The 26,511-nt window shown below is 39.1% G+C and overlaps 1 protein-coding gene across 2 annotated transcripts in view; it reads left to right on the top strand.

The window, feature by feature from the left end:
• Positions 1-26,511, top strand: part of CTNNA2 (catenin alpha 2) — a 469,832-nt gene that overhangs the window by 49,515 nt on the left and 393,806 nt on the right. For both annotated transcript variants that reach the window (XM_059845428.1, XM_059845429.1), the window contains exon 2: positions 6,925-7,031. In XM_059845428.1, coding sequence (XP_059701411.1) covers positions 6,930-7,031 — 102 coding nt within the window. In that variant the 5' untranslated portion in view covers positions 6,925-6,929. The remainder of the gene's footprint in view (positions 1-6,924; positions 7,032-26,511) is intronic.

Raw genomic sequence — 26,511 nt, 5'->3', positions numbered from 1 at the left:
ATCTACAGTAATTTATATGTCTTTTACAGATATCACTTTGCTCTGTGTAGAAATCTGCATCATTTGGGGGGAAATACGATGGATAGAGAAGGCAGAGTGTAGGATCTGCACCGAGGACCTGATTTAAAATGATTTGGTTTTCCTGGGCTTGCAGCATGACCTGACATGAACCAGCCTCCCAGCAGCACTGAGCTCAGGGGCTTTGATCACGTCCAGAGCTGTGAGAGAACTTTTATTAGGAGGTGTTGAGGAGCTGTGTGAATACAGAGTGATGTGGGGGAAAATCTGTGGTTGTGCAGAAGAGCCAGGACAGCCTTTTGCTGAGGTCTGGGCTGCCTTTTAGTACAGAATCCTTGAAATCTTCTATTTCATTGAGCTTTTAGGGAAACTCCCCTACCTTGACTGTAAAAGTTACTCAGAGGAAAAAAGCATGCTTGTATAAATAATACAAGATGAATTATTTGAATATAGGAATTTTATGTATGGCTGTTCAAAGCAGCTTTCAAGCACTTTGATTGCTTACTCATATTGGAGTAAATTACTTTTCATGTGGTTTTACTAGGAATATTTATTAAAGCAAAGAAATGCCAACAATCCTATTTTTCATCCTTCCTAGGAATAGCACTCTCTAAGTCACCAGGCTTCTCACGGAGAACCAACCTTTAGAAATTTAGGTGTTTTAAGGATTGGATATTGGATATAACATCCCCCTGGAGTGAAGATCTTCTAAATAATAAACTTCACCTGAGTGCTGAATGATGGGAGAGCCCAAACAGGCACTCAGACTCAGCTGTAGGTGTCTGAGCCCTTAAAGCAGAATTATTTTCCTACTACATAGAGTAGATAAAAACTGTTTGGACACTGCAGGCAGTTAGGGTTTGCACAGAATTTTGAGGTCCATTCTCACTTTCTGGTCGGAGCAGAGGCAGCAGAGGGTCAGGCAGGTGGGTGGGGGTGGGACCTCTTTGTTACTCCAACCCTTACACTGGTGTTTGCATCATCCTTGGGAGATTTTCAGGGCCTCTTGGGTTTCTGAAGGCACTTTGTCCTCACACCTGATGCAAGTCTTGATGTAGGCTGAGCTGGTTAACGTGAGTGAAAAATATCAATCACTCCATCATTGCTTTTTGGAGCTTGGCAGTTCCCATGCTGGGGCTCTGCATGGTCTCTGTCCCACTGGCTCTGTTACCTCAGTAATCCTCCCCTTGTAAAGCCCTTTTCCCTCCTTCCTTGATGGTTTATTGGTTAGAAATCTGAGTTTGCATCATGGGCTGCTTCCATGTGAGAACTTGGTTTTGTTGAGGCCAAAGCAGAATCTCGCCCTGCTGTGGAGGTGGAGGGTTAGTGGAAGGGGAGTGGGCTGTGAATCCAAAAGGAAGAGAGCTTAGAAAAGCTCCAGTTAAAAATTCTCTGCGTGGTTAGGCTTGGGACTGGGGCCTAAAGGTTTAGTTTTTGTTTCTTCCCAAACTAAGTTTTAAAAGGAGAGAGGAGTCACATTCCTTAAACAAAATAAATGAGCATGTCAGGAAGTTGTTGTTCAAGTGTGGAGACAGACACTCCTCAGACTCCTCCAAACCATCCTGCTCTGTTTATTATTTTTTTCCTTTCTCCTTTCTCCATTTTTTTAAGCAAGGTGATGGGAAGTGCCCACTTGAACTCTGATTGTTTCAGCCAGATCTGCTGGAGGCTGTGCTGGGCTGTCATTGACTAATGATAAGAGCTTTTTATCTGCAGAAAGGCATGTTCTCTATTCCCTTGCCCACTGCACTTTTACTCCTCGTAGTAAGTCTCTGTCCTCTTAGCATTTCTGCTTTATTTCCTTTCCCTGCAATTGTTATGTGCTCCTGCTTTTTGTCCCTCTGTCTCTATTTGTATTCCTGTGTGAGTGGAGACAGAAAATGAGCAAATGGGTTGGGAATTGTGCTGGAAACCAGGCTCCCCTGAGAATCTGAGCTCTTGCAGCTTCACTTTCTGCTGCTCAGGTCAGAGCAGAGGTGCAGCTGCATTGCTCAGCACTGCAGATAAATGTAAGGGAACAGAAACTTGGCTATGTATATGTGGGTTTATATATAAAAATATATCTATATATATATCTCAGGGCAGCCCTCTGCCAGCCAGGTCAGCCAGGGCTGGGCTCTGCAGGGCTGTGTGTGTTTGTAGGATTTCTGATCCCTCAGCTGGTTTGTCCTGTGCTCCTGCCTGCCCTGTACCTGGGCTAATCCAGAGCCAGCTCGTGTATCTCTAAACATTGTTCTGCTCTGTAGGCAGACCCAAGGGTATAACCATTCATGTGCTTAGATTTCCACCTCCCAGTGAAGCAAATGTCTGTGAAATCAGTCAGGTTTTTTTTTTTTTTTTTCCTGTCTGTCTCAAGAGCTTGTGTATCCTACTGGAAGGAATTCCATATTCCTGGCAGAAGTCTGTCTCTGTGCAGAGAGGTGTTTGTTTTGACGTGGTTCTCAATCTTCAGATGAGAACCAAGGAAGTGCAGGCTGTGTTGTTCAGTTTTTAACTCATCTTAAACCACTTTGTGTCTGGAGAGGCTGCCCTGCCCTCCACCTCTGCTGCTCTTCTCAGGGCTTTAGTTGTCCCCTGTGCTGCTGTGAGGAGCTGAGCACTTCTGTAGGGTGAGTCAGTGTCCAGGCAGGTTCTGCTCCTGGTGGGATTCACAGCCCTGTTACCAAGGGAAGAAGGGTAGAAACCTGCAGGAGGAGCTGAGCTGGGGGATCAGCTGGGTTCAAAGGATGTGTGGAACTGCCCTACTGATCTGGACACGGGGATTGCAATCCAGGGTGGTGACTGGTGGGGGAGAATCAGATGTAAAGCAGATTTTCTTCACTCATCCATGTAAATGCCTTAAGCATTAGGTGTTAAACACTGAGAATTAAAAAGTTGGTGTTTTAACTTTACTATTTGGAAAGATGGGCTAAATTATTTCTATTTTGCCTTCTGACTCCTCTCACCTTACTCCTTCTCAACCTTGCTAGACATCTTTCTTTCACTAGTAAATATAATTTTTTGCCTTCCAGTAGCAAGTAGAGTGTTGGAAGTGCAGACTTGTACTGCCAGCATTGCCAATTTACTCCTGCCAGCTGATTAATCCTACAGCTTTGCTGTGAGTCAGGTAGAGAGGGTTTTTACTTTATTCTGGATGAAATGTTTACCATCTGTCTTTCATGTCTGCATTGCAGATGTGAGCTGGACTAACAGCTGGAGGTCTGCTCAAGACTGGCAATGTTTATATTTCTAAAAAAATTATCGCTTTGCTTCAGCAAACGTTGCTTTTGCTGATGTAAATTTTAAATATTTTTACTCTTACGTTGGAGTTGCAGCACAGAAATGAGCTGCAGTCACTCGTGAGCAGCTTTGACCCTCAGAAATCTCTGTGTGAGTCACAGGGAGAGTGGATCTGTTGTGGAGGAAAACGGGGAGTTGTAGTGTGACAGACAAACAATTCCACATGCTGAACATTTTGGGTTCGTAGGATGTTCCAAAAAGTAAAATTATGCTGTGTGAAGAGGCTGGTGGTAAGGGTGGTGTGGGGTTAGACTTCTGGAGACTGTTATATAATGGAGAATTCTACTGCTGTGTCGTGTGTTTGCAGGGTTTCCAGATGAAGGCAGGAATGCTGAATCTGACTCCATGTTCTCAGAAGGCTAATTTATTATTTTATGATACTATATTACATAAAAGAATGCTATACTAAACTATACTAAAGAATACAGAAAGGATACAGACAGAAGGCTAAAAAGATAATAATGAAAACTCCTGACTCTCTCCAGAGTCCTGACACAGCTTGGCCCTGATTGGCCAAAGAGTGAAAACAACTCCCAGCAGAATGCAATGGAACAATCACCTGTGGGTGAACAATCTCCAAACACATTCCACATGAGCACAGCACAGGAGAAGCAAATGAGATAAGAATTGTTTTCCTTTTCTCTGAGGCTTCTCAGCTTCCCAGGAGAAGAATCCTGGGTAAAGGGATTTTTCAGAAAATATGATGGTGACAGATGTGGATACTGGCTCCACTTGTCCAAGTAAATGCATGTTAGTATTTGCTAAAGTAAATAATTATTTTCTTTATAAATAGGCTTTGAAGACAGACTGGCTAAACAAATGCTCACACTGAGCATTACTGAGCTGGATGGAGACATTTCTGTACTGCTGTATTTAGGGAAAGCTAAAAGCTTAGAACAAGAGGCATTTTGGCACATGCTCAAGGAAGAAGAAACACAGGCAATAGAATTCCTAAAATATATTCTTGAAGGAAGTCTGGAGCTAGTTTCAGGATTAGGACTGCAATGTCTCTATAGTTCTATGGCAGTATTATTACAGCACTATTAAATTATATTTCCTTTCAGTGGAGTACTTAAAGCTGCTTTTGGGGAATATTTGGTCAAATAGTCATAAAATACTCTGAGTATCCTGTCCTTCATCCAACGGAGCAGTCCCTGTTTGCCTGTTTGGTGTAGGAAGTTCAGTGTAGAAATTGGGAGGAAGAAACATTCCATCTGTTCTTACATAAACACTTGGGCAGGTAACTTCTTTTTAGTCTTGTCATTTAAAATTGCTGTTGTGACAGCAGCTGAAGGAGTGTTGAGAAAAATACTTTAATTTTACTTTTTACTCATTTTCTGTTGTGGTGTAGATTTGACTGCGAATGAAAAACTGTCATAGGTTTTTAATAAGAATTTTTCTTGCATGTGACCTTTTCATATTTGAAAGCCACTGTGGTAAATTTAGTGTTGGTTAATTAAAGGTGTATTTATTTGTTGTTGTGAGGTAGGATTAGGAAAAAAGTAAAGTAGGTTTAAAATTTTAAAAGGTTATAAAGAAAAATTTATTAATAGTGACTAAAAGAAAGAGTAATAAAAATTAGAATAAAATCACCCATTTATATTGAGTTCTGAGGGACATTTGTTTTATTTTTTAGTAAAGGTTGAACCCAAGGCCATGTTCTGGCTGTAACAACTGATCACCCAGGTTATTTTTAGTATCACCTGCATGACTGCCATGCACTGAAGTTAATTTGCTTTTGTAGGCTCTGGAGTATGGCACAGCTTTGAATTTGTTTTTGAATTGTGACAACTTCGAATACTCATGTTAATAGTTAGTGAGGAGAAGTGTGCTTAGTGAAAAGACTGTGTCACATTTGAAAATATCATAACTCATAATTAACCAATTAGAATAATTGTCTGCTTCAGATTTATTTTTTTGAATTCCAGAGACCAACTGGAGTGGCAACCAACTTTATATAAAAAAGAAACAGGCTCTGAAAGATAATTAAATGTTGTCTGTTGGAAAAATGATGGCTCCCCCTTCACCCATGTTCACAATTTTCTTTAATCACGCCTGGGTGTTTTCAGCACTGTAAAACATGAAACCTAATGGGTTTTTGTGGAAGCCTGGAAACTGAATAATTGTGATTTTAGCACTCACTAGATATTATCTGATAATTCTGTTACCAAATGTTTGCAAGTGAGAGGAGGCTAATGGTGGTTTTATATGTGATTTATAAATATATTGATTAGGGAGTTCTGATATGCCTCTCTTTTTGAGCCAGTATTTAAACCCAGTGAGAATCTTCTGCAGAGACTCACCAGCCTGTTTATATTGATTGATAGCGATTCCTCAAGACAATCTCCTGAGTAGAGCAGTAGAATTTATTTTGTATGTACTGGATAATGCTGCTAAATCCTGAGTAAGTACCTTGCTGAATTCATGAAGTGGATTGTGATTCAAGGAGCAATAGCTGAATTTCTTTTGATTTTGTTCCCTTTATTATGGTGGTGAATAATTTGTTTATTTATTTGTAAATTTTAGTACTGAAATTAGCCTATTGATTAAAAATACTAAGATAAAATACCAAAGTTGCCAAGTTAAAAGTACTAAAATTGTTTACTGAAGAAAACAATCTAAAACTTTTGGGATATTATATGCAGAGGGGCCTGACTTGAATCTCACACAATGTCCAGTATGATATTACTGGTTTGTCTTTACCTGTTAAGTGTTCTCATGGTATACAGGACTTCTAATTTTTCATTTTAATTTTAAAATAAAGGGAAATATTTAAATCAGAATTCTTCAAAATGAGCACTTTTTTTATTAGATTTTTCTAATAAAAAAGTGGTTTGGTGGACAAGTTAATTTATATGTGGCTTTGCTGGTCACCAAATACTTAAATCACTTTCCAGCTCAATGAGGTGCATTGGATGTCTCTTACAGCCTGACAGCTGGACTTCTCTGCATCTGGAATTTCCAAAATGAAGTCAACTCTTTAAAAAATTGCATGAAAACCTGAAATGGTGAATAAAATGACAGCGAGTTGCTGTTGTCTTCATTTTGGGCTTTGTTTAAGCTTTTAAGCCTAAGGTGGTCTGGAGAATCTGTTTTGTTTTTAGATGAGTTTTCCTCTTCTTGATGCAAAATTAAAATAATCCTGAATACTGTGGGGGAGGTTTGATTCAAGAATCTGAACAGAGGCGTTGAATTAATTTCATTCCACTTCTGACTCTTCCAGTTCCTGGCCTCTCTCACTCTGAAGGGTGCAGGGGGATATGGGGGTTGCAGTAAGTTCATAGAACTTCCTCACACTTTTCCCCTGCTCCAGTTTGGAGTCTCTCTGTGGGATGGAGTCCTTCAGGATAAACCTGCTCCTGCCTGTGCCCTCCATGGATGTGGTTCCTTCAGGACACACCCATCTGCTGTGGTGTTGGAGGTACAGGAGTAAAAATAAATCAGAATATAAACATCTAAGCACCCATTGGATGAGGCAGTGGTGCTCCTGGGAGTAGAGGAACACCAGCAAGATAATGGAGAAGTATTTTATATGTGGTTCTATATATTTATTCTTTAAATAAATGCTATGCAGGGTGTGGATATTGCAGTAATAATTTTCATGCTGTGTAATTTTATCTGTTCCAGGGAGTATGACTTCTGCAACGTCACCTATCATTTTGAAATGGGACCCCAAAAGTTTGGAAATCAGGACTCTCACAGTAGAGAGACTGTTGGAGCCCCTTGTTACCCAGGCAAGTGTCTTTGGTTTGTTTTGTTTCTTCCTTCAGCTTGATGCTGTGTTTACTCTCTTTACATAATTATCTTAATAGTATTTGATAATAAAACCATGAGCAGTTTTTGTTCGTGGTCTCTGTTGGAAAGCTCTGTTCAAACATGTTTAGTGACTCTTTGTTCTAAATAATTTATAGTCTCAAAATGTGAGCAGAAATACAGTAGCAACAACTATTTACTTATGTCTGTCTTATAAAACAATTTGGAAACTTAGCAAACAGTCAGTCTGAGATAGGGATCTGACTGAGACAGGCTTCTGGTTTGTTACTGCACCATGAAAGACAGGTTCAAAATGAAAACAAACCAAAACCAACCATCCCAATTACAGAAACTGTAAAACCTGTTTATTCTGTCCTGCCATCACTAGGAGTGTTTGTAGAGGCCTGGTGCCTTTCTATTTCTGAGTTGCTGTTAATAAGTGAAAGCTGCTTCTTTAATTCCCCCAAATGATATCTCTGCATGGTTCCTCTGCTCTTTCAGTGAGAGACTTTCCAAAGAGATGACATCTGGTTGTCTTTCTTTGCTTTAAAAAAAAAAAAAAAAAAGAAATTATTCTGGACATGAAAGTCTCTAACTGTGTACATGACTTTACAGACTCAAGGCAGAGAGTTTGTTCTTTCATTCCACATGGTGATAGCATGGTAATTAACTTCCATTATAAACCCTGGGAATTTTGTTCTTGATATGAAAGCCACACTAAAATCCTGAGTTCAGGATTGTGGTGGTGTTCTCAGGGGTTCCAGGATGAGGGAAGAGATGAGAAAGTTGACTCCATGTTCAGAAGGCTGATTTATTATTTTATGATATATATTATATTAAAACTGTACTAAAAGAATAGAAGAAAGGATTTCATCAGAAGGCTAAGCTAAGAATAGAAAAGGAATGAATAACAAAGGTTTGTCTCTGACTGAGACAGTCTGGACAGCTGGACTGTGCTTGGCCATTAATTAGAAACAACCAGATGAGACCAATCCCAGATCCACCTGCTGCATTCCACAGCAGCAGATAATCATTGTTTGCAGTTTGTTCCTGAGGCCTCTCAGCTTCCCAGGAGGAAGAATCCTAAGGAAAGGATTTTTCATAGAACATGTCAGTGACGCAGGATGAATCCAGGAAAATGAATTCATTGAATTGAATGAATGAAACCATTTTGAAAATGAGGTTGCCAGTTCTCAGTTATTCTGGTACTGATCAGCATCAGCCAGTGAAGCTGCTGTGCACCAGACTCTGTTGTGAAACCCAAGTTACTGTGTCCTCTGTGAGGAATTTCATTTTCTCCTTTTGCTTTGTTTTCCACCGCTTTGCCCAGAGAAGAGGAAACATCAGCCCAGAAGTACCACTGCAGATTCACACTTTCACCAGGTGCTGGGTTAACTTTGGGCTCAGCTACACCTTTGTTTGATAGCATGCTTGAGCAAATGCAAATCAAGAAGTTACAAGCTGAGCTACAGGACTTAGATTTCTTCAACGATAAAAACTCATGTTCCCAAGATTGTATTTTGATGAGCAACAATGTGTTTCTATTTTAGCAGCGTGTCAAGGAGACTAGGGAAAATAAAATGCTGTCAAGAGAGGGTAGAGAAATGATAGGCTATTGTTTTATTCAACTTTTATGAATATTTCCATTTTGATACTTCTTTTCATAGGCTTCTAGATAGCATGAATAAATAAATAAAGTAAAACCTCCTTTTTGAACATGTGATTTGATTTTTTGTATTAGGGAAATAAGTAGATTTGCTTATTTCCCTCCACTTTGATTCTAGTGGAATATGTTTGACTAAAACCTGTTTTATGAGCCACACAAACGTAATCACAAAAGCTCCAAGTGATGAAAAATGTGTTACCTTCAGATTGCCTTTATCTGTTGCAGTTCTAGCTGAGACTGTTCAGCTGCTCTTTCTCTTTTTTCTCAGATAAGTTAACGATCATCCCAGTTTTAAAGACTTTTTGTTTTTTTTTCTCTGCCTGAAATAGCATTTGCAGTCTGCTCAGGTCAGGAATAATCTCTGGTTTACCTCTGCCTGTGCAGTGGCAGCCTCCACAAGATGCTGCATGCAAAGATTGGGATCTCCTTAAAAAGTTTCAAAGCAATTTCCTTCCTGAGAGAGAAAACATCTAATTTGAAACTTTATCTGGGCAAATAAATAAATAAATAAATGTATAGGTATTTAATCTCATTCAGTTTGAGCTTTGAAGTCCACTTGTGGATTCAAATGAGCTGCTTAACAAAGAGATCTTAGAGATGGGAAGTTCTTCCATAAGTCATTAAAACAGGTCACTGGATGGAAGAGAGAGATTTAATGGCCATAAAATGCAGCAGGACTTTCACAGAAGTTCCTGAGCAGCCTTTGAAGGCAGTCCTGCTTCCATGGAGTAATTCAGGTTTGAAAATCCCTCCAAGGTCATCGAGTCCAACCTGGGACTGATCCCCACCTTGTCACCAGCCCAGAGCACTGAGTGCCACATCCAGGTGTTCCTTGGACACCTCCAGGGATGGGGACTCCAAACCTCCCTGGGCAGTTCCAATGCCTGACCACCCCTTCAGTGAAGAAATTCCTCCTGATGTCCAACCTGACTCTCCCCTGGCACAGCTCGAGGCCGTGTCCTCTCGTTCTCTTGCTGGTTGTCTGGGAGAAGAGGCCAATCTCCACCTTGGCACAACCTCCTTTCAGGGAGTTGTAGAGGAATTCTGACCAGCAGTTTGGAATAGTTTAAATCCTGAGTCCCCTACAGCCAAAATTTGCCTGATCCTGTGATTTCCAGCACCAGCAGGACAAATTCATGCTTTGTTTTGGCCTTTGCATCTGAATCATCAGAGTACCCTCTTGTTCTCCTTGCTGTGTATGATTTTGGACAATGCTGGAAAAACTGGAAATTGTTGTACACAAGTTTTAGGGCTCCAAAAGTGCTAATTTAGTCCTTGGACTCTGAACTCAGTGTATGTGTAGGCACATGACTAACAGATTTCCAGATGATGGTGCATCCACTGGTCTCTACTGATGTTTTGGAGAGTAATGCAGAAATTTGATGTAGGTTTGACAAAGAACACCTCAGTGAGTCAGGGCTGGAGAATGTTGCTTTAAAAGTGAATTTTAGACAAGCTCGTTAGTGTTCCAGATGAGAAAATATGGATAACCTAGGAACTGATTTAGAAGAAATTATAAGACAAGAAGGTTGTCTGAGCTGGAGGCAAAAAAAAAAAAAATCCAAAAATCCATTAACTGATCATGAGAATGCATTAGAAATGACAGAACTGCATTTATTCTAGGAAGCCCTGAACTAGGAAACTAATTAAAACTTTGTGTGGCTGTCAGAGATGTGAGGGGATTGGAGCTGGCTGGGGTACCCTGCTCCCAGGGCTTGTTGACGTGGTGGAGGAGGAGCAGGTAGGGCCTGTCGTGTCATTTATTAACTTGCCATTACTGAGATTTTCTGAGAAATACATGCTGGAAAAAAAATCATTAGAATTTCTGTTCTCCACAGTGTTGAAATTACTAATTGAAATGTGTTTCTTTTTTCTGGCTTTAGTGTCACAATTAGCTAAAAGCATAAGTTAATTGTATTTACTGCTGGTTTTGTTTTCTGACCTTTTGTTTTACTATGAGTCTTAAAATTTTTAATTCCATTACATGTTTATAAGGAAATATACAGCTAAAACATATTCTAAAGGGTTGCTGCCTATTACTCTCACCTTCCTGCATAGTTACCAAGTGGGTTGTAATTTTATTTGTTAGACTGTGGGTGGTTTTCCTAAGAAAAAAGAATTACATTTTTTAGGAAGGATTTAACTGCAATTACATGATATTTTATGTAGAGCTGAAAAATAAGACTTCTGGAGGTTATCCATAGGGAGTCAGGGTTTTTTTTTTTTTTTGTTGCTGGTGGTTTTGAGTGGTAATTAAATATGAATATGATTGCAATATATATATGTTAAGAAAAGAAAAGAAATGATTGCCAACTATAAACCACCAACATCCATGCAATTGTTTTTTGGACAAACAAAAAATAATCATGTATGTACAAGCAGATGAAAAGATGAAGGAGCTGTGTCAAGTTTTTGAAGATGAGATTTTCTCTGTTGTTAAGATTTAGATTTTCCAATGTAAATCTGTGTTTCTTTTCATTAGTTTTGCCAAGGAATTTTAAATATTCAGCCTATGTGGCTGTTGTACAACTGTGCCTTTATTACCAGAAGCATGCAGCAGTTGTGCCTTTTAGGATCTTTACATTTTTTGACTGTTACTTATTCCAGAGTTTTAACAGCAGCACAAGTAATGGGGAGCTTTCCTGTTGCAGATTGTTTGTGACTGATTCTATTTTCTTTGAGTGTGATTCTTTTGTCCCTCTAGATTTGCTGTGGAGAGAGAGTTCTGATTGCAGTGCATGTTTTGTGGGTTTTTCCCAATGAATTTAGGATGCCAGTTACAGCATCTTAAAGGAAGCAACAATCATAAGGCAGACAGAAATAACTGATGAATGATTTTGCATTTTTAAAAATAATAACATCACTCAGTAAAATTAATTGCCTATACCTACGAAATAAATAACTCATTGGATAAAATTACAAATAGTTTTATTTTGTGTTGTTTAGGTAGAAGATCATAATAATCATGGCTGATGTTATTATTCATGGACTTAGGACTAATCCAATCCCCTGTACTTTGTGTCTGGAAAATGGGCAAATTTCTATATTGCCATAAATATATAAACATAACTGTAGTCCCAAGAATTCAAATTGGATATTACTTATATTTGGTGAACCTTGGTTTTATTGCATTTGAACCCTAAATCTGGTGTGCTCTTCTTCATGAGAAAGACATTATTTATTAATCTTGTCAGCTGCATTTGAACCCCAGCTTTACTTTTATAGATTTGGTGAATGTCTTTGCACATTTCAAACAAGTTGGGGAGAAGGTGGGTAATGGAGCACTTCATGCCTGACACCTGTTGCACTTCTTTTAGTAGTTGCACTGAATTCTCCAGCAATTCCTTTATTTGGTAGCTGGATTCAGCTGAATTGGCCTTCAAGACAGACCTAAGGGAAAATGAATTATGAAGGTTTATTTTTTTATCATTCATGCTCAATTCAATTGTATAATAAGGTTAATATTAGGTCAGTATTATTTTATTTTTTTTTTTACCTGAACAGGACTATTCTCCCAGTAGTGAAGCTAATTCTTGTTTAGGCTCTTTCTGTCAGAGCAATCCCAAATCTGTGGTGTTTCTGGGGGTGTGGGAGGTTGGACTGTGCATGGATTAGGTGAGGGCTGATCCATGTTGGGGAGACAAAGCCAAATCATATCACAAAAGGAATATGGAACTTTTCTCTCTGAAGCTGAATTTCAAACATTTTTATGAAGTTATTGTGTTGAATAGGAAGAGAATCCTCCTTTCTTTCTCCAGCATTTTAGAAGCATACAATTGTTTAAGTTGAAAACACTCTCTAAGATCATCAAGTCCAACCATTCCCCAGCACTGCCAAGGCCACCACTGACCCATGTCCCCAAGTGCCACATCCACAGAGTTTTTAAATCATGCCAGGGATGGGGATTCCATCACTGCCCTGGGCAGCCTGTTCTGGTGCTTGACAACCTTTCAGTGCAGAAATATTTATTGATATCCAGTCTAAACCTCCCATGGCACAACTTGTGCCATTTGCTCTTGTCCTAAGTCTCTGCTATATATTGCCTAAAATAATTCCTGACTTGAGCACTGCCAGCTGCCTTTTTACTTCAGGATGTTTTTTTCCAACCATTAGAGAGGCAACTGCTGCACTCTGGCCACCCCTGTTTCTTGGTTGCCATTGTTTCAGTAACATTTGTGCCTCTGTGCCAGCTCTAGTTGGGATCCTCTCACCATCAGACTTTTTGTGCTGTCTGGGAGAACCTTTAGCTAAATTTTGTCTTTTCTGTTTTTACTCTCCCTCCTTGAAAGCTGCAGGGTATTTTTGGTATGCAGTGTCCTGTGAGGTCTGGACCCTGTCAGTCTGTGCCTCCCATTTTACTCACTGTTCAGAGGTGTTTATGGGTGTGTTTGTGCTTTGGGTTTTGTGCATGTGCAGGTTGGCATTTTCAGGGAGGAGAACTCAGAGAGATTTAGGTCTCATCCATGTTCTGCTTTTATGGAATGATGATTCTTAACTCAGAGCAATGCAATATGATGGCTGCTTTTTCTCCCCTCCTCCTGCACAAACCAATGTGGAAAGATGGTGAGAAAATTTGTCACTGGTGTATCGTAGCTGGAAATGCAGATTGTGCTGGGAGCATCTTGGGTGTGCAGTAAGCTGTGACTGAAAAAGCTCATGGCTAAAATGAACCTGCTCTAAATTGTAATTCTTTGTATGAAATGCTGGATTTTCTGTACACTGGATAAGTCCTCAATTTTCTTCATCATTAGGCAATTAGCAGCTCGGGGTTATTGGAAAGAGTTTTTGTCTTTATTGTGATATGGACAAAATAATTTCCTTTGTAGAATGGTTTGGTTGGAAGTGACCTGAAAGATCACCTTGTTCCAAGCCCCTGCATGGGCAGGGACACCTTCCACTATCCCAGGTTGCTCTGAGCCCTGTCCAGCCTGGCTGACTCTTTCCTGTACGTGTAGGGGAGAATTAGTGCGAGCAGCTTCATTGCTGGAGCCCAGGGAGGTCCCTGATCCTGTCTCCATCCTGTATCCTGAAATAGGATCTGTGGAACTTGTCTAGACAGCTTTCTAACCCAGTTCTATTCCTGCAGATGGTTTTCTGGCAGTTTTCATGGAAGGCTTTTCAGAAAATGTTCTTGCCTGGGATTTCCAAACTGTAATCAAGAAGATCAATCTAATTGTTGAAGTGTTCTCCTTCTGCTTGTGTCCTTGAAGACACAAGCAGAGGAGAGGTCTAGTGAAACAGGGGTGAGTCTTTTTCATGTCCCCAAATCCACAACTCAGCAGGTTCTTAGCAATCCTGTTGATTTAATTTGGGTCATCCCTGTTGAAGGTGAACATCTAAAGGTTTTGAGAGAAAATTGGCTTCGATTGCATTTTTGGATGATTTTCCCCAGTTTGCTTGAAAAGCAGTTCTATGTTTTGGGGTTTTTTCAAAACATCTTGTGAACTGCCTCTCACTTCCAAGATTTCTCAGGGTTAACAAATATATTAGCAAATTACATTTTCTTTTATGTTAAAAATGCTGATTAAAGCAGGATAGGTATATCACCTTATGTTTTAAATAATTGAAAGGCAGTGGCATTGATATAAAATCAGGACTGGATTTTCATTTTGGCTAATAAGGAAATCCCTGTTGATAACATGAACTTTCATTTACTCAAAGTGTTTGACACATTTTTTTTTTTCCCAGTGGTTAAATTAAAGACTTCAGAGTTACTGCAGCAGATACAAGTGCTAATATAATAATTTATATAACTGGAATGGTTCTAAGTTTAGGATATTTTTCTCATACAAAGGTAGTGCTTTAACAGGGGGGCAACTTTCAAAAAAATGTTTTTAATATCACTAAATGTGAATCAAATGTATTAAGATAAAGAATTTTAGTCACATACTGTATGAGCAGGGTCTTGGTATGGTTTGTTAAGCAGCAGCTTCAAAATAGATTTTCAAATATCCAAGTGAATGTGAGCTCATCATAACATGATAAAATGATCCTTAAGTGCATCAGCTGCTGGGTGTAAATTAAATTTTATTTAAGTGTTATTATTGTTGTAACATAGTATTTGTTAATGAGATTATTATTGGAAGGATTTCCCTTTCTCAAAAGAGCTGTTGACAAACTGGAATAAGATCAGAGAAGAATTATATGAATTATTGCAGTTTTGTCTTTTAATGGAAGCCTAAAGACTTTGGATGCATTTCATCTATGCAAGGCTTATCAATTAAAATGAAATTGTCTTAAATTTTCTGCCAGTATAGATTTTGAGACTATTTCTGGTAACACAGTCTAAATAATATTTTATGATTCTAATTTAAACTAAACTAGGATATGGGATTCACACCCTGAAAATAAAACACCCAAACACTAAACACTCTCATCAGGGATTTTGGAGAGGGATTTGCAAGACAAGTGGTAACTTAGTAAGTTAAGAGGTGTTATGATCCTAACCAGTGTATGTTTGTGTGTCAGCAGGAGGCTGTCTTGTAGTGAAGGTTTTTTATTAATCCTACAAAATCCTCTCCCTTGAAAACAAAATAATAAGTGAATATAAACTATAAATGAAGGGTAAATTACATACAAGCTGGAATAGTACTCCTAGAAAGATGGGAAAATCAGTGCTTCCTGAATCTTTGATGAAGAATTGGGTATATTTTTGAAGTGTGGCACTCCTGAGGCATTTTGAATCCTGAGGTCCGTTTGAGTCCCTCATGACAGGAGAAACTTTGAGGGGCTGGAGTGAGTCCAGGGAAGGGAACAGAGCTGGGGAAGGATCTGGAGCTCCAGGAGCAGCTGAGGGAGCTGGAAAGGGGCTCAGCCTGGAGCAAAGGAGGCTCAGGGGGGACCTTGTGGCTCTGCACAGCTCCTGCCAGGAGGGGACAGCCAGGGGGGGTCAGGCTCTTCTCCCAGGGACAGGAGCAGAGGGAATGGCCAATCTAAACCAGGGGAGGTTAAGATTGGATATTTGGGAAAATTTCTTCATGGAAAGAGTTGTGAAGGGAGAGGAGTCACCATCTCTGGAAGTGGTCAGAAAACATGAGGATGTGGCTCTTGAGGGTGTGGTTTAGTTGTCCTCAGTTAATGGTTAGATTTGTTTGTCTTAAAGGTCTTTTCCAACCTTATTAATAACTCTATGAGATACTTTAGGTCCACCAGGAGTCATAAAGCTGGGAAAAGAATTACTGGCAGAACAAAACCCTGCAGTGAGGGGTCTTCTCTCTCTCTGAATCAGGGGGGGAGCAGGGTTGCTTATTTTCTGTCATTGATCATTTGCCAGGGAAAAGAGAAACGAGAACAGTACCTCTGTGATTAAATATGTATGTTTCTAATGACTTTGGGAGCAATTTGGATATTGAAGTTTGCAATCCATCTTAGCTTCATTCTTCAGAGTGATCTGAAAACCTTGCTCACTTTCTTCTTTTTCATTTATTTCATTAGCTGTGTGTGCCATCAGTCTGCAAAAGTTAGAAGGGCTAGAAAATAATCCTAATTACCAAAATAATACCCTAATTACAAGATTTTGCTTTGAGGTGTTAATTAACCTAATTCTAATGATCCATGTTCTGAGAAGCAGTGGCAGTTTCTGTTCCATTGCCCTTCAGTGTGTATTTCTGAACACTCACTGATTTATTTGCAGTTCAAAGGACTCAGGGCATGAGTACATGGATATTTTGGGCTTGATTTCTGTTTGTTTCCTTTGTTAATTTCTTTGGAATATTGATTCCACTGGGTGGGCAACTTTTAATGGATCCAAGTAGACGTTTTGGTAATTTCCACTGTTTTATGAAATTAGTGAGTTTTTTTTTGTTTGATTTTTTTTTTTTTTTTTTTTTTTTTTTTTTTTTTTTTTTTTTTTTTTTGTAACTAGAGAGATCTGAGCTTTTGGTATATTTTAAAGATGATCTTGATTTTCAGCCAGAGAGATTTAGATGCAGTTATGCCTTAAGAAAATGGTGTAATTGTGCCTTAAGCACATGGTGTAAATTACCATATTTATTTTCCTGTTTGGTAAATTAATTTTCAGTATCTTTTCTCACAAGCTCATCAGTGACTGGTGTTCTTGAATGTTATGTGTCTGAGCAGCAAATGCTCAGATTGGGAGGAAATATCCTCTTCTACTTGTCTCTTTCAAGGGGATGATTAATATTTTTCCCTTTTTATATTGGAGTTCCTCTCTTATTTAGTCTATTTCTCTGTACTCCTGTAGTGCTTTGGTCCTCACTGATGAAACTTCAAACCTTTTACTAATTTATAATGAGGGTATTAAGGATATATAACTCTTGCTTAGCTTGTTCAACACAGATTAATTCAATATTGTGCAGATGACCTTTGATGAATACGTAAGGAATATTTCTCTGCTGAGTAGAAATTTTCCTTTTTGTAGATAGCTGTTTTTTAAAATAAGTCTTTCTAATGTCCTGAATGAAGTCAGCACTAGAATTTTCATTCTCATTCAGTTTCTTGGGTCAGTGTGGAACAAAGGACTACTGCACAAATTTCCTCTCTTCCTTCATGAATAAAAGGGTGTTTAGCAAAAAAAAAAAAAAAAGCACAGTCATAACAAAGTAGCCTTGACACTTAATGTCAGTATTGTTCTTTATAAACCTGTTTTAAAGATGAAAATAGACTAAATTGAGTATATGTAACATTTTAAACTAGTTAATTTTCACTTAAGCATTTTTACTTCAGCTTAATTTTCACTTAAGAAACTGGTGGTGTGGAAAAGGATAAACCAAAATATTGGGTTTGCATGGCCAGGTTTTGGTAGGAAGGGGACTACAGGGTGTAAGAGCCAAATGAGGGATGTGGGACTCCAGGCAGCTCTCCAAAATGCAGTTTATAACATCCAAGGTGTCACAGCAGTCCAGGGTGGTGGGTGACAGAGCTGTGCCCACAGCTCTCAGCTCCAGCTGCAGGCAGGCCTGCAGACCCTTTGGTTTTGCTTAAATTGCGTTCTAGACTTTTCTTTGCTGAGCATCTCCATACACTAGAACCAATCTATCCCTTAACTTTTACCTATAGCCCATCATAACTGCTATAATTACCATATCCATGTGACTATTCTCCAGTCACTGACAGTCAGTACATTACAGTTTAAACTAGAAGTTGTTTTTCAGTTTTCTTGCAGTGGAAAATTCTGAGCCCTTTTTTCTACTTGCAACATTTGCTGCCTTGTTTGCCTGTGCTCTCTTTCTGCTTGGTAAAAACATCTTCTTGTTTGGGGTGGGTTTATCCTTTGCTCTAAGCCATAAAACCCCTTCTAACTAACACAGCCTTTGCCTCCTTGGTTATCCAGTCAGACTGGCTCAGCAATTCTTTTCTTCTATGTCAAAATTTGCTTCCATCTCTGTTCCTTCTTCAGCTCTACATTCAAAAATCTTTCTGCTAAGGATACATATCTGTGAGACTTTCTTGTCAAACTTTCATCCTTACCAGCAAAAAGGTTCAGAAGCTGCTGGAAGCTTCCCCACTCTTGGAGCCAATTCCAGCCAGCTCCAGGCTGGACTCACCACTGGACAAAGCTGACACCTTTGCACTTTCTTGCTCTAAATCCTTATCTCCTTGTACAAACAATAACCTGTAAGTTTTCAGAGAAGGGTTTTAAGAAACGAGATTTGCAACAGGAATTAATTTTTCTGATTCATTTCATCTTGCTCCCTAGCAATGAGAATGTATTGTATCTGCTTATGCTAATAATAAATACTTCCATTGGAAGGTGTTCATGTAAAAACATAATGAACCCAGTGTGCTGAATGGCTTCTGAATGTGGAGTTTTTTCCAGGGAAGATGTATTAATGTATTCAACTTTTTCCCAGGGAATTACACACATCTACACCCTTAGTGTGGAGTAATTAAGCTGCTACTACTCTGCTTGAAATACTTTAATTGGCAGGTAGTTTTATACTTTCCTGAAAAGGATGGAAAAAATTTGAGGGAAATGCATGCATATGAGGCATAACATCTATATCTGTTATAATATCTATATCTATAGATAATAAAATAGATATAGATAGATATTTGTCTTCTTCTTTCTTTTCTGTCTTCTCAGTACATATTCTTTAAATCTGCTTCTTTCCTATGTTCCACCTCAAAAGATCTTTATGAATGGTTCCATAGCCTGTAATATTTATATTTTTTATTTCTTTTTAGGCCGAGTGACTCAGTGTTTTCATATATGTGCAGTGTGATGTTGTTGACTGTTGGAATGTGGTGGATGAACAAAGTTTGTGGTTGTGTTTTTACACTTCATGGAAAAGTAAATGGTTTTTATTTCAGCAGTTCCTGTCTGACACAGCTGAAATACTTGCTAGAGTAGCTGGAAACAGGCAGGTGTTGTTGTCCTTGTTCTAGTGCTGACTGTGATCAGTGAGTTAGTTTTATAATGGTCCATGCCCTGTAAAATAAGCATTTCTTTGTGATGATTAAATCCACTGGCAGAGAGATATCTTCATTTTGGAGTTTCTGCATTCAGCAGCATTCCAGCTCGTGTGTTCAGGATGTATCAGGGTCACATCATTTAGTTCCAGCCAGAAATCACTGCCACTTTACACACGACCCTTCTCATCCACAGAATATTTTTAATGGTGTTATTGCAACTCTCAGGAGCTCCTGAAAGTCAATTTAATTGACTTGATGCAGAGAACTCTCAGAACTTTGGGCCTGCAAGCCAAAGCTTAGAATTAAACACAAGATTTGATGTAAGACCTTGGAAAAGGCTTCCAAACTTAGGTGCTAGAAGCAAGAATGTAGATTTATAGTTCAAAGCAGAGACAAGTTAAGCTAATTAAAAGAAAGTTTAGAATTTAAGATATATATAAAAAAAAGCTACGAAAGTAAACAAAGAGATCAGAATGCAGTACTGTAAGTTTGTGTGCCATAACATGATTAGCCAAAAAAGCTTACACTGTACAATAAGTCCATAAGACAAAATATTTAAAGATTAATACAAAAACATAAGTATCCTTGTTAGCAGTGTTTTATTAGTCAATAAATCCTTAAAAAGTCATGTAACTAAAAGTCTTGTAACCTTCTAAACTATACTAGAACAATGTGAGCTGAACTCATCCTTCCTACTTATGTAAAAAATTAAGAAAGTGAACTGCATCATCAAAACCAACTCAGAAGTCCCATCTCTAATTCCCTCCAAAATTCCCCACAAGTGAATTATCACAACTGTGCTTGTGTTTGAGCAGAGAAGAAGAAAGTCCAGGCTGTGAGCTGCATCTGTCCCCATCCCTGAGTGGCAGACAGCTCTGAAGAGAGAAGTTTCTACTTCCTTGCTGGTTTGCTTGGCCAATAAGAAGAAATTAGGAACATTATTTTCTATTTTTATATTTTGGTTGGTACCTGGTTGCTAGAGATTTCAGTCTCTTTGCAAGGGGCTTTCCTGAATTTCCACCTTGTGTGTCTGTCAGGTTTTGTTTTACCCTCTCAAATGGCATTCTGTGAGTCCATCTCTTTACTTACATTTCAGTTTTTTTGACAATTGTGTAGAAAGTAGCATGAGGTTTTCATTAAAGAAAAGGTGAGGAGGATGGTTTTTGACCCTGCTAAAAATTTCAGCAGTTGTGCTGGTCTTTAGGGGGTTTGGACTCTTTTAAAAATTAATTTTCTTCTAGCAGTAGACAAGCTGCAAGAGTGGAAATGATCACTGTAATCATCATCCTAGAGCTTTTTCAGGTGTTTAAATTTTACTGAACAAAAGTTACTAAGCACTTTGAAATTGAAGTCTGAAATTCTGAGCTCAGTGTAGCAGATCACTGCATAATATTTTACACATCTTTAATTAGAGATTAGTAATGCCTTTGTTCTGCACACTTCTCAGCCTTTTTCGCTGAACTGAAAGTGTCCAAGAGTAAAATTGATACAATCAAGTTACAAAATTGTGTTCTTTTTACAAGTGATTGGCCCTGCAGTTTTCTCAGCAGACATTAGACTCTGTGAAGGATGTTTGGCGTGGGGTTTGTCCTTTGGTTTTTTGTAGTTTTTTGGGGGTTTTTTGGGGGTTTTGTGGTTGTTTTGGTTGTTTGATTTCAGTACTTTTTATTTATTTTCTTTGTTTTGTGACTGTTTTGGTTTTACACCCAGCACCAGCCCTGGGTGAGCCAGCAAAGACGTTAAACATCCATAGATCTTTTATTTTCCATCTCTGATGGAAATGGGATGGAAAGCCTGGAATATCAGTTTCTACTGAGCTGTGGGAGTTTTGTGTATAATCAGATAGTGGCTTTCTACATACTTTTGTCAGCAGAGAAACTAGAAACCAATTTTGTCAAAAACTAAGAATAGATGAAGATGTTTATGAGCTTTCCTTTTCATTAACAGTGATGCTGCTAAAGCTGATTTGCCCTGAAGTGGGATAAATCCTTCCAAGTCTTGTGCAACCTTTCCTACAAAACTGCTGGGACAGGGAAGCCAGAAGATCTTTAAATTTCTGTAACATCCTCGTCCTCCTGGGCTCCCCTCCAGCCCTTTGCTCTCACCAATGACTTGGGTTTGTCCCCAGGCCCCATCCTGTTCCAAAATACCTACAGAACTTAGGAATTGTCAAGAAAGTGCAGTTAAATATTTTTGAACTGGAAAGAAAACAACTGAAAATATTAAAGGTCTTGTTCCTTATGGAATGGAATTTTGTGAAGGAAAGCAGTTTTGGAAGACTGGAGGTGAGGGTGTGAGAAGTTCAGTTTCAGATTTTAGCTTCCTGTGGTACTTTATGAAGGATTTTCTTACTGCTCCCATTTGACCATTTTTGTCTATTCTTTCAAATACCTCCCTTGCCCAAAAGAAAGATTCTAGTTATTAGATCATCAGTCTAGGTCCTCTGATAATTTATTCTCTTTTTTTTTCTTCCATTCTTTCTGGATATAAGACCTGGGTCCTCTTAAATTATTTTCAGAATTTTTGCTTTTTAAAAGAAATTAAAAATCACTGCAGTTTTAACCCAGAGGCTGTTGTACCTTTCTTCAGGCCACACTCTGTGGTGGTCCTTGATTTTCTCTGCCAGACTCTTTAAGCAGGTCCTTGCATTTACAGTTGTTGTGTCAGTGCTCCTTAAGGCTCCCATGGTAACATCTGCTTCCAGGCTTTTCTTTACCCTTGACTCTGACACAGCTTTTGAATATGTGTGTTTTTATTACAGGAAAAGGCAGAAATCAGCAGGGTTGCATTTATGAGTTTAGAATTACCTGGTTTAGAGAAAATCGTTTCAGGTTAACAGCCTGTTGGGTCTGGATTCATTGGCTGCTTGCATATTGAGTTTCATGAGGCCTGTTTAAAGAAGTCTTCCTTGGAAAATCAGTCATGTTACAATTGTTCTGTGGAGCTGGCAGTCTGAGCTGCAGGTTTGGTTGCAGATTTCACATTGAATTGCTGGCAGATACAAAGGTAATGCACACTGTGGATGAGTCAACTCAGTTGCTGTGAGTCAGGAGCTCTTCTAATGTGCCTGTTACTGATGTGGCCATCAGAATGCTGAGGCTTCAAAGGAAGGTGTAAAATTGAATGGAATATATCATTTTTTATATCCCTTTTCTCCATCTCACTGCCCAGAACCGTAGAGAACATTTTCCTATTGATTTCCTTGTTGGTGGCTGCTCTAAACTTGCAGGGGTGGGGCTGTGGGGCTGTCACTGAGCACTCTGTGAGGTGATGGATTTGTCACCACAGCTCCTGAGCACTCTGCAAGGAGCTTATTGAGCCAGAAAATGAGTGTGTGTAATCAGCATCTCATTTCACAGAAGTCCAGCAGGGAACCCTGTGCTGGGTTCCAGAATTTCCATTTCTGTAGGGTGGAACTATCAAAAACTTAATTGTGGCATCAAAATGTGCCTTTTGCTGGAGTCATTAAGTCCCACTTTTGTCCACTGAGAATATGTGGGAAACTTGATATTCATAAAGCCTTTATTAACATTTGTAATTTCATTTTATACTCCTGCACAACTCATTTTTACTTTTCATGAGATTTTTATGATGTTGCTTATCCTTGTAAATGTATTTATTGCAGTCTTATTTTAGTAAATCTCATACAGGTTACTGAAGAACTTTACATAAAAACCATGATCTGAGGCTTTTTTATTGTGTTTTATTCTGGTTTGACACATTTTCTTTTGAAGTAACTAAATCTCAGTATTTCAGATGTTTCTGAGACTTAGCCCAGATTTAGGTTTAATAGGTTTTGGATTTAGTTGAGATTCTGTTTCAATACAAGGTGCATATATGAAAAAAAAAAATAGCCTTTTGCATTACATTTTCCATATTGATCAGGTCAACACATTGTGTTGACCCTATTGATCCAATCTGATTAACCACCTTAGAGCTGAATGCTCAATTATTTTATGGCAAGATTCACACATTACTCAAATATTTTTCCTTTTATAGGAGGTGTTTTAGAGGAGGGTGATCCATCCACATATTTAAAAAAAAGGTGGGAAGGATGAAGGGGAAAAAAAAAGTTTTACTGAATCAGATTGTTTGATGCTGCTTCTAAATAAATTTGGAAAATATGTCTTGAATATTTTTCCCCCATGTAAGACTTTTGAATTGTATCTCCCAGCACAGTTAGTATTCAAAAATTGCTTTTGCTTGGAGATGAGATACAAATGATGGTTCACTGTTCATCAGGCATTTCTGTTTGCTGTATCCCATTTATTCATTTAGCACAAACCTTTATTTTTTGTAAGCCATTGCACACAGGGAGGCAGAAGGCAGCTGTTCCCATGGGAGGACAGGGAGCCAGCCAGCCCTTCTGCAGCTGGAGGGGTGGGAACTGGCTGCACTGGGGAGCAAATGATGGAAATCTGGGAAATCACAGCCCCTCAGGGGCTGAAATGCTCCTGGAATGAGTGCTCACAGAACAGCCTTGTCTGACTTTGTGTGAGCACTTCATCCAAAACAAAGAAACTGCTCACAGACTTCTCCTCCCAAGGTAAATTTTTATGACAACAACGCTGTCCCTGAGTCTCTTACCAGATGTGCACAAAAGATCAGCAAAATCTAGTCATGATAAGAACCTGACCTGCCTTTGCCTTGCTTCTGAAGTGGCTGATTGGAATAAAACATTGCTGGATGAGACAGCTGAGCAGTTGTCTAACTTGATGAAAGAAGAAAAATAACGAAAAACTCAAGTGTTTGGAGAGTGCTGTAGGCAATTGGAAAGTTTTGGAGCTCAGAAGAGAGATTGCTGTTTTGTGACACTTGTTTGAGGTGCTGTGGTACTGCAGGGATGATAGACCAGTGTGCTTTGAAAGAAAATGTCTGTAAAACATTAGTGTTTGCTCCATAGGTTTTTGCTAGTGTTTGTTTTTTTTCCTGGCATGGTTGCCCTGCAGTAGGACATGATAAAAATGCATTCTTTTTACCCAACTTTATCTTTTCTTTTACTTTTACTTTATCAGCTCATTTTTTTTTTACCCAACTTTTACTTCTATCTGCTCATCCAAAATAGGAATATTTGTAAACATAACTAAAATTGGAAGGTCTGCAGGCATTATGTTGTTATTTTTGGCAAGGCCCTGGCACAGGGTGCCCAGAGCAGCTGTGGCTGCCCCTGGATCCCTGGAAGTGTCCAAGGCTGGTCTGGACTTGGAGCACCCTGGGCCAGTGGAAGGTGTCCCTGCCATGGCAGGGGTGGCACTGGATGTTCTGCTGGGTCCCTTCCAACTCAAACCATTCTGTGATTCTCTGATTCTTGAGTTATACAAATGCTGCTGATTTAAGGTCTGCACTACTCAAAACAATGATTTTTTTTATAGTCAGACATAGGAGAGTGAAATTATGTTTTTTAAAAAGATATGGGTGAAAAACTGAGATGTTGGGAAAAGGTCCTGTGAGCTTTTGACTTGTTGCTGCTTATTGTTCATTTTGAGATTTCTGAAGGAGAGAGGTGTGGAAATCACTTGGGCATGTTTTGGAAAAGGCTCAGGGTGGGGAGAAAAGCCAGAGCAGCCAATGGCACCTTGGGCAGCCTCTTCTCCCTCTGGTGCCTTCCTGAGCTGCACCTCTGCCGTGCAGGAGATGGGGACACTGAGGCTGCTCAGTGCCAGTGTTCTCAGCAAACAGGCTGCAGAACACTGGCAAAAAGCCACTTTTGAGTGATACTGGTCTGGAAATGGTAAAACCACTGGTGATGAGCCTCTTCACAAAAATTTAGTGTAATATCAACAGCCAGAGTGTGAAACTGGGGCAAGAGGGGAGATATAATTCCATGCAAATCCATAAAGGCTTGAAAGCAGAGTATTAGTAGCAAATTGTCTCAAGTCTAATATTCTCTACTTATTTGTTTATGAGCTGACAGGAATTAAATTTTTTACTTTCTCATCCTTACAAGTTTATGCTGTGAGAAACACTGTGGCATTTATAATGTGGTATCTTATAATTCTGTGGCATGACTCTGGGATTTACTGGTTCATTTTTATTCACTTGATTTATGAAAACAATTGAAACTCCTGCTAATTTTAGTGCATATACTTGTTCAGTGCTAAGGACAAACTTAAGTGCTGTGCTGGGTGCAGGTTTTCCTTGAAACTCTCCCTTGGTAAGAACTGGAACTTTCAGTCCTGTTTCTTTTTAGCTGGTGCTTGTTATGAACAAGTGGCAGTTAAAAGAAAGAGGAAAAAAAAGGAAAAAAAAACAAAAAAGAAAAAAAACCCCCAAAACAAACAAAAAAAAACCAACCCCAAACCAACCAACCAAACAAAAAAAAAACACCAAACAGAAAAAACCAGAAAAAATTAGGATCTTATTCCTTTTAGCCCGTGCAATCAATGGGACTGTCCTGGACTGATTTTTGTAGCTCTACTGAAGAGGCACTTTTCTTAAGTGATAGAATCTTAATTCTTTTTATAGTTGAGTAAAAATATTTTAAACATTTATGTTAACCTTGCTGTTAATGTGTGACAGGAAATTGCCTGTAAAATACATTTTTAAAAAGCATTAGGGCTGATAAAAGTTTTACCTTGTAGATTCCACAAGTACCCCTAGATTTATTTTAAATCACTTATGCTTTTAGATGCAGATTCCTACATATAGATGTAAAATCAAACTAGTCAAAGATGGAATAAACAGAAGTGCTTTTCCTTGTGAAGGAGCATTATAGATAAAACTTAAAAAAAAAAAATCTGTATTTTGATAAAAGAGCTTTAAAATTCTGTTGGTTTTTTAGATGTTAGACTAAAAATTACACATCATGGCCTTACCTATGCAGAGACTGCAGAAAGACAATTAAAAGGATTTGTGCCACACTCTGGCATGGCACATGAGGAGTGTTTTTTGTCACTCACTCAGCTGCCCTAACACATCTCTGCTTTCAGCATGGGGAGACCTGGATGGATTTTGGGCCATCTCTGAACATATCCATGGACATGAACAACCCAGTTTCTAGGCAGTTCTTACACAGATTTTTCAGGTGGGACTGAATATGTTTTTTAGTACTCTGGTAGCCAGGAAATAATCTTTGCATGGCAAAAACTGGTTCTGTAGAAATTTTCTTCCAGCCTTCCAAGAGGATAACACTCTGACACAGGAGTTACCAGCTGCTGCATCCAGGCAGGAGAGGCAAAAGTCCTGTTGAGTCCTTTGCCTTTCAGAGGCAGAGTCCTGCTAAAAAGCAGCCAAACCCCCTGAAGGATGGAAGCTTTGCTGAGATCTGATGCTGGGAAGGGCTGCCAGGCTCAGCTGGGGTGTCCCTGTTTGCTGTCTTTAGCAGTGTCCAGGAGCAGGTGGCTGTGGCTTGGGGAACTTTCAGGGATCACTCTCCTTGAACCACTGATTGGCAAGAGCCAAGACTTCCTCAGCCTCAGATT

This window comes from Haemorhous mexicanus, chromosome 4 (assembly GCF_027477595.1).
Source record: "Haemorhous mexicanus isolate bHaeMex1 chromosome 4, bHaeMex1.pri, whole genome shotgun sequence".
Taxonomy (NCBI): domain Eukaryota; kingdom Metazoa; phylum Chordata; class Aves; order Passeriformes; family Fringillidae; genus Haemorhous; species Haemorhous mexicanus.
This window is presented reverse-complemented; position numbering and strand designations above follow the sequence as displayed.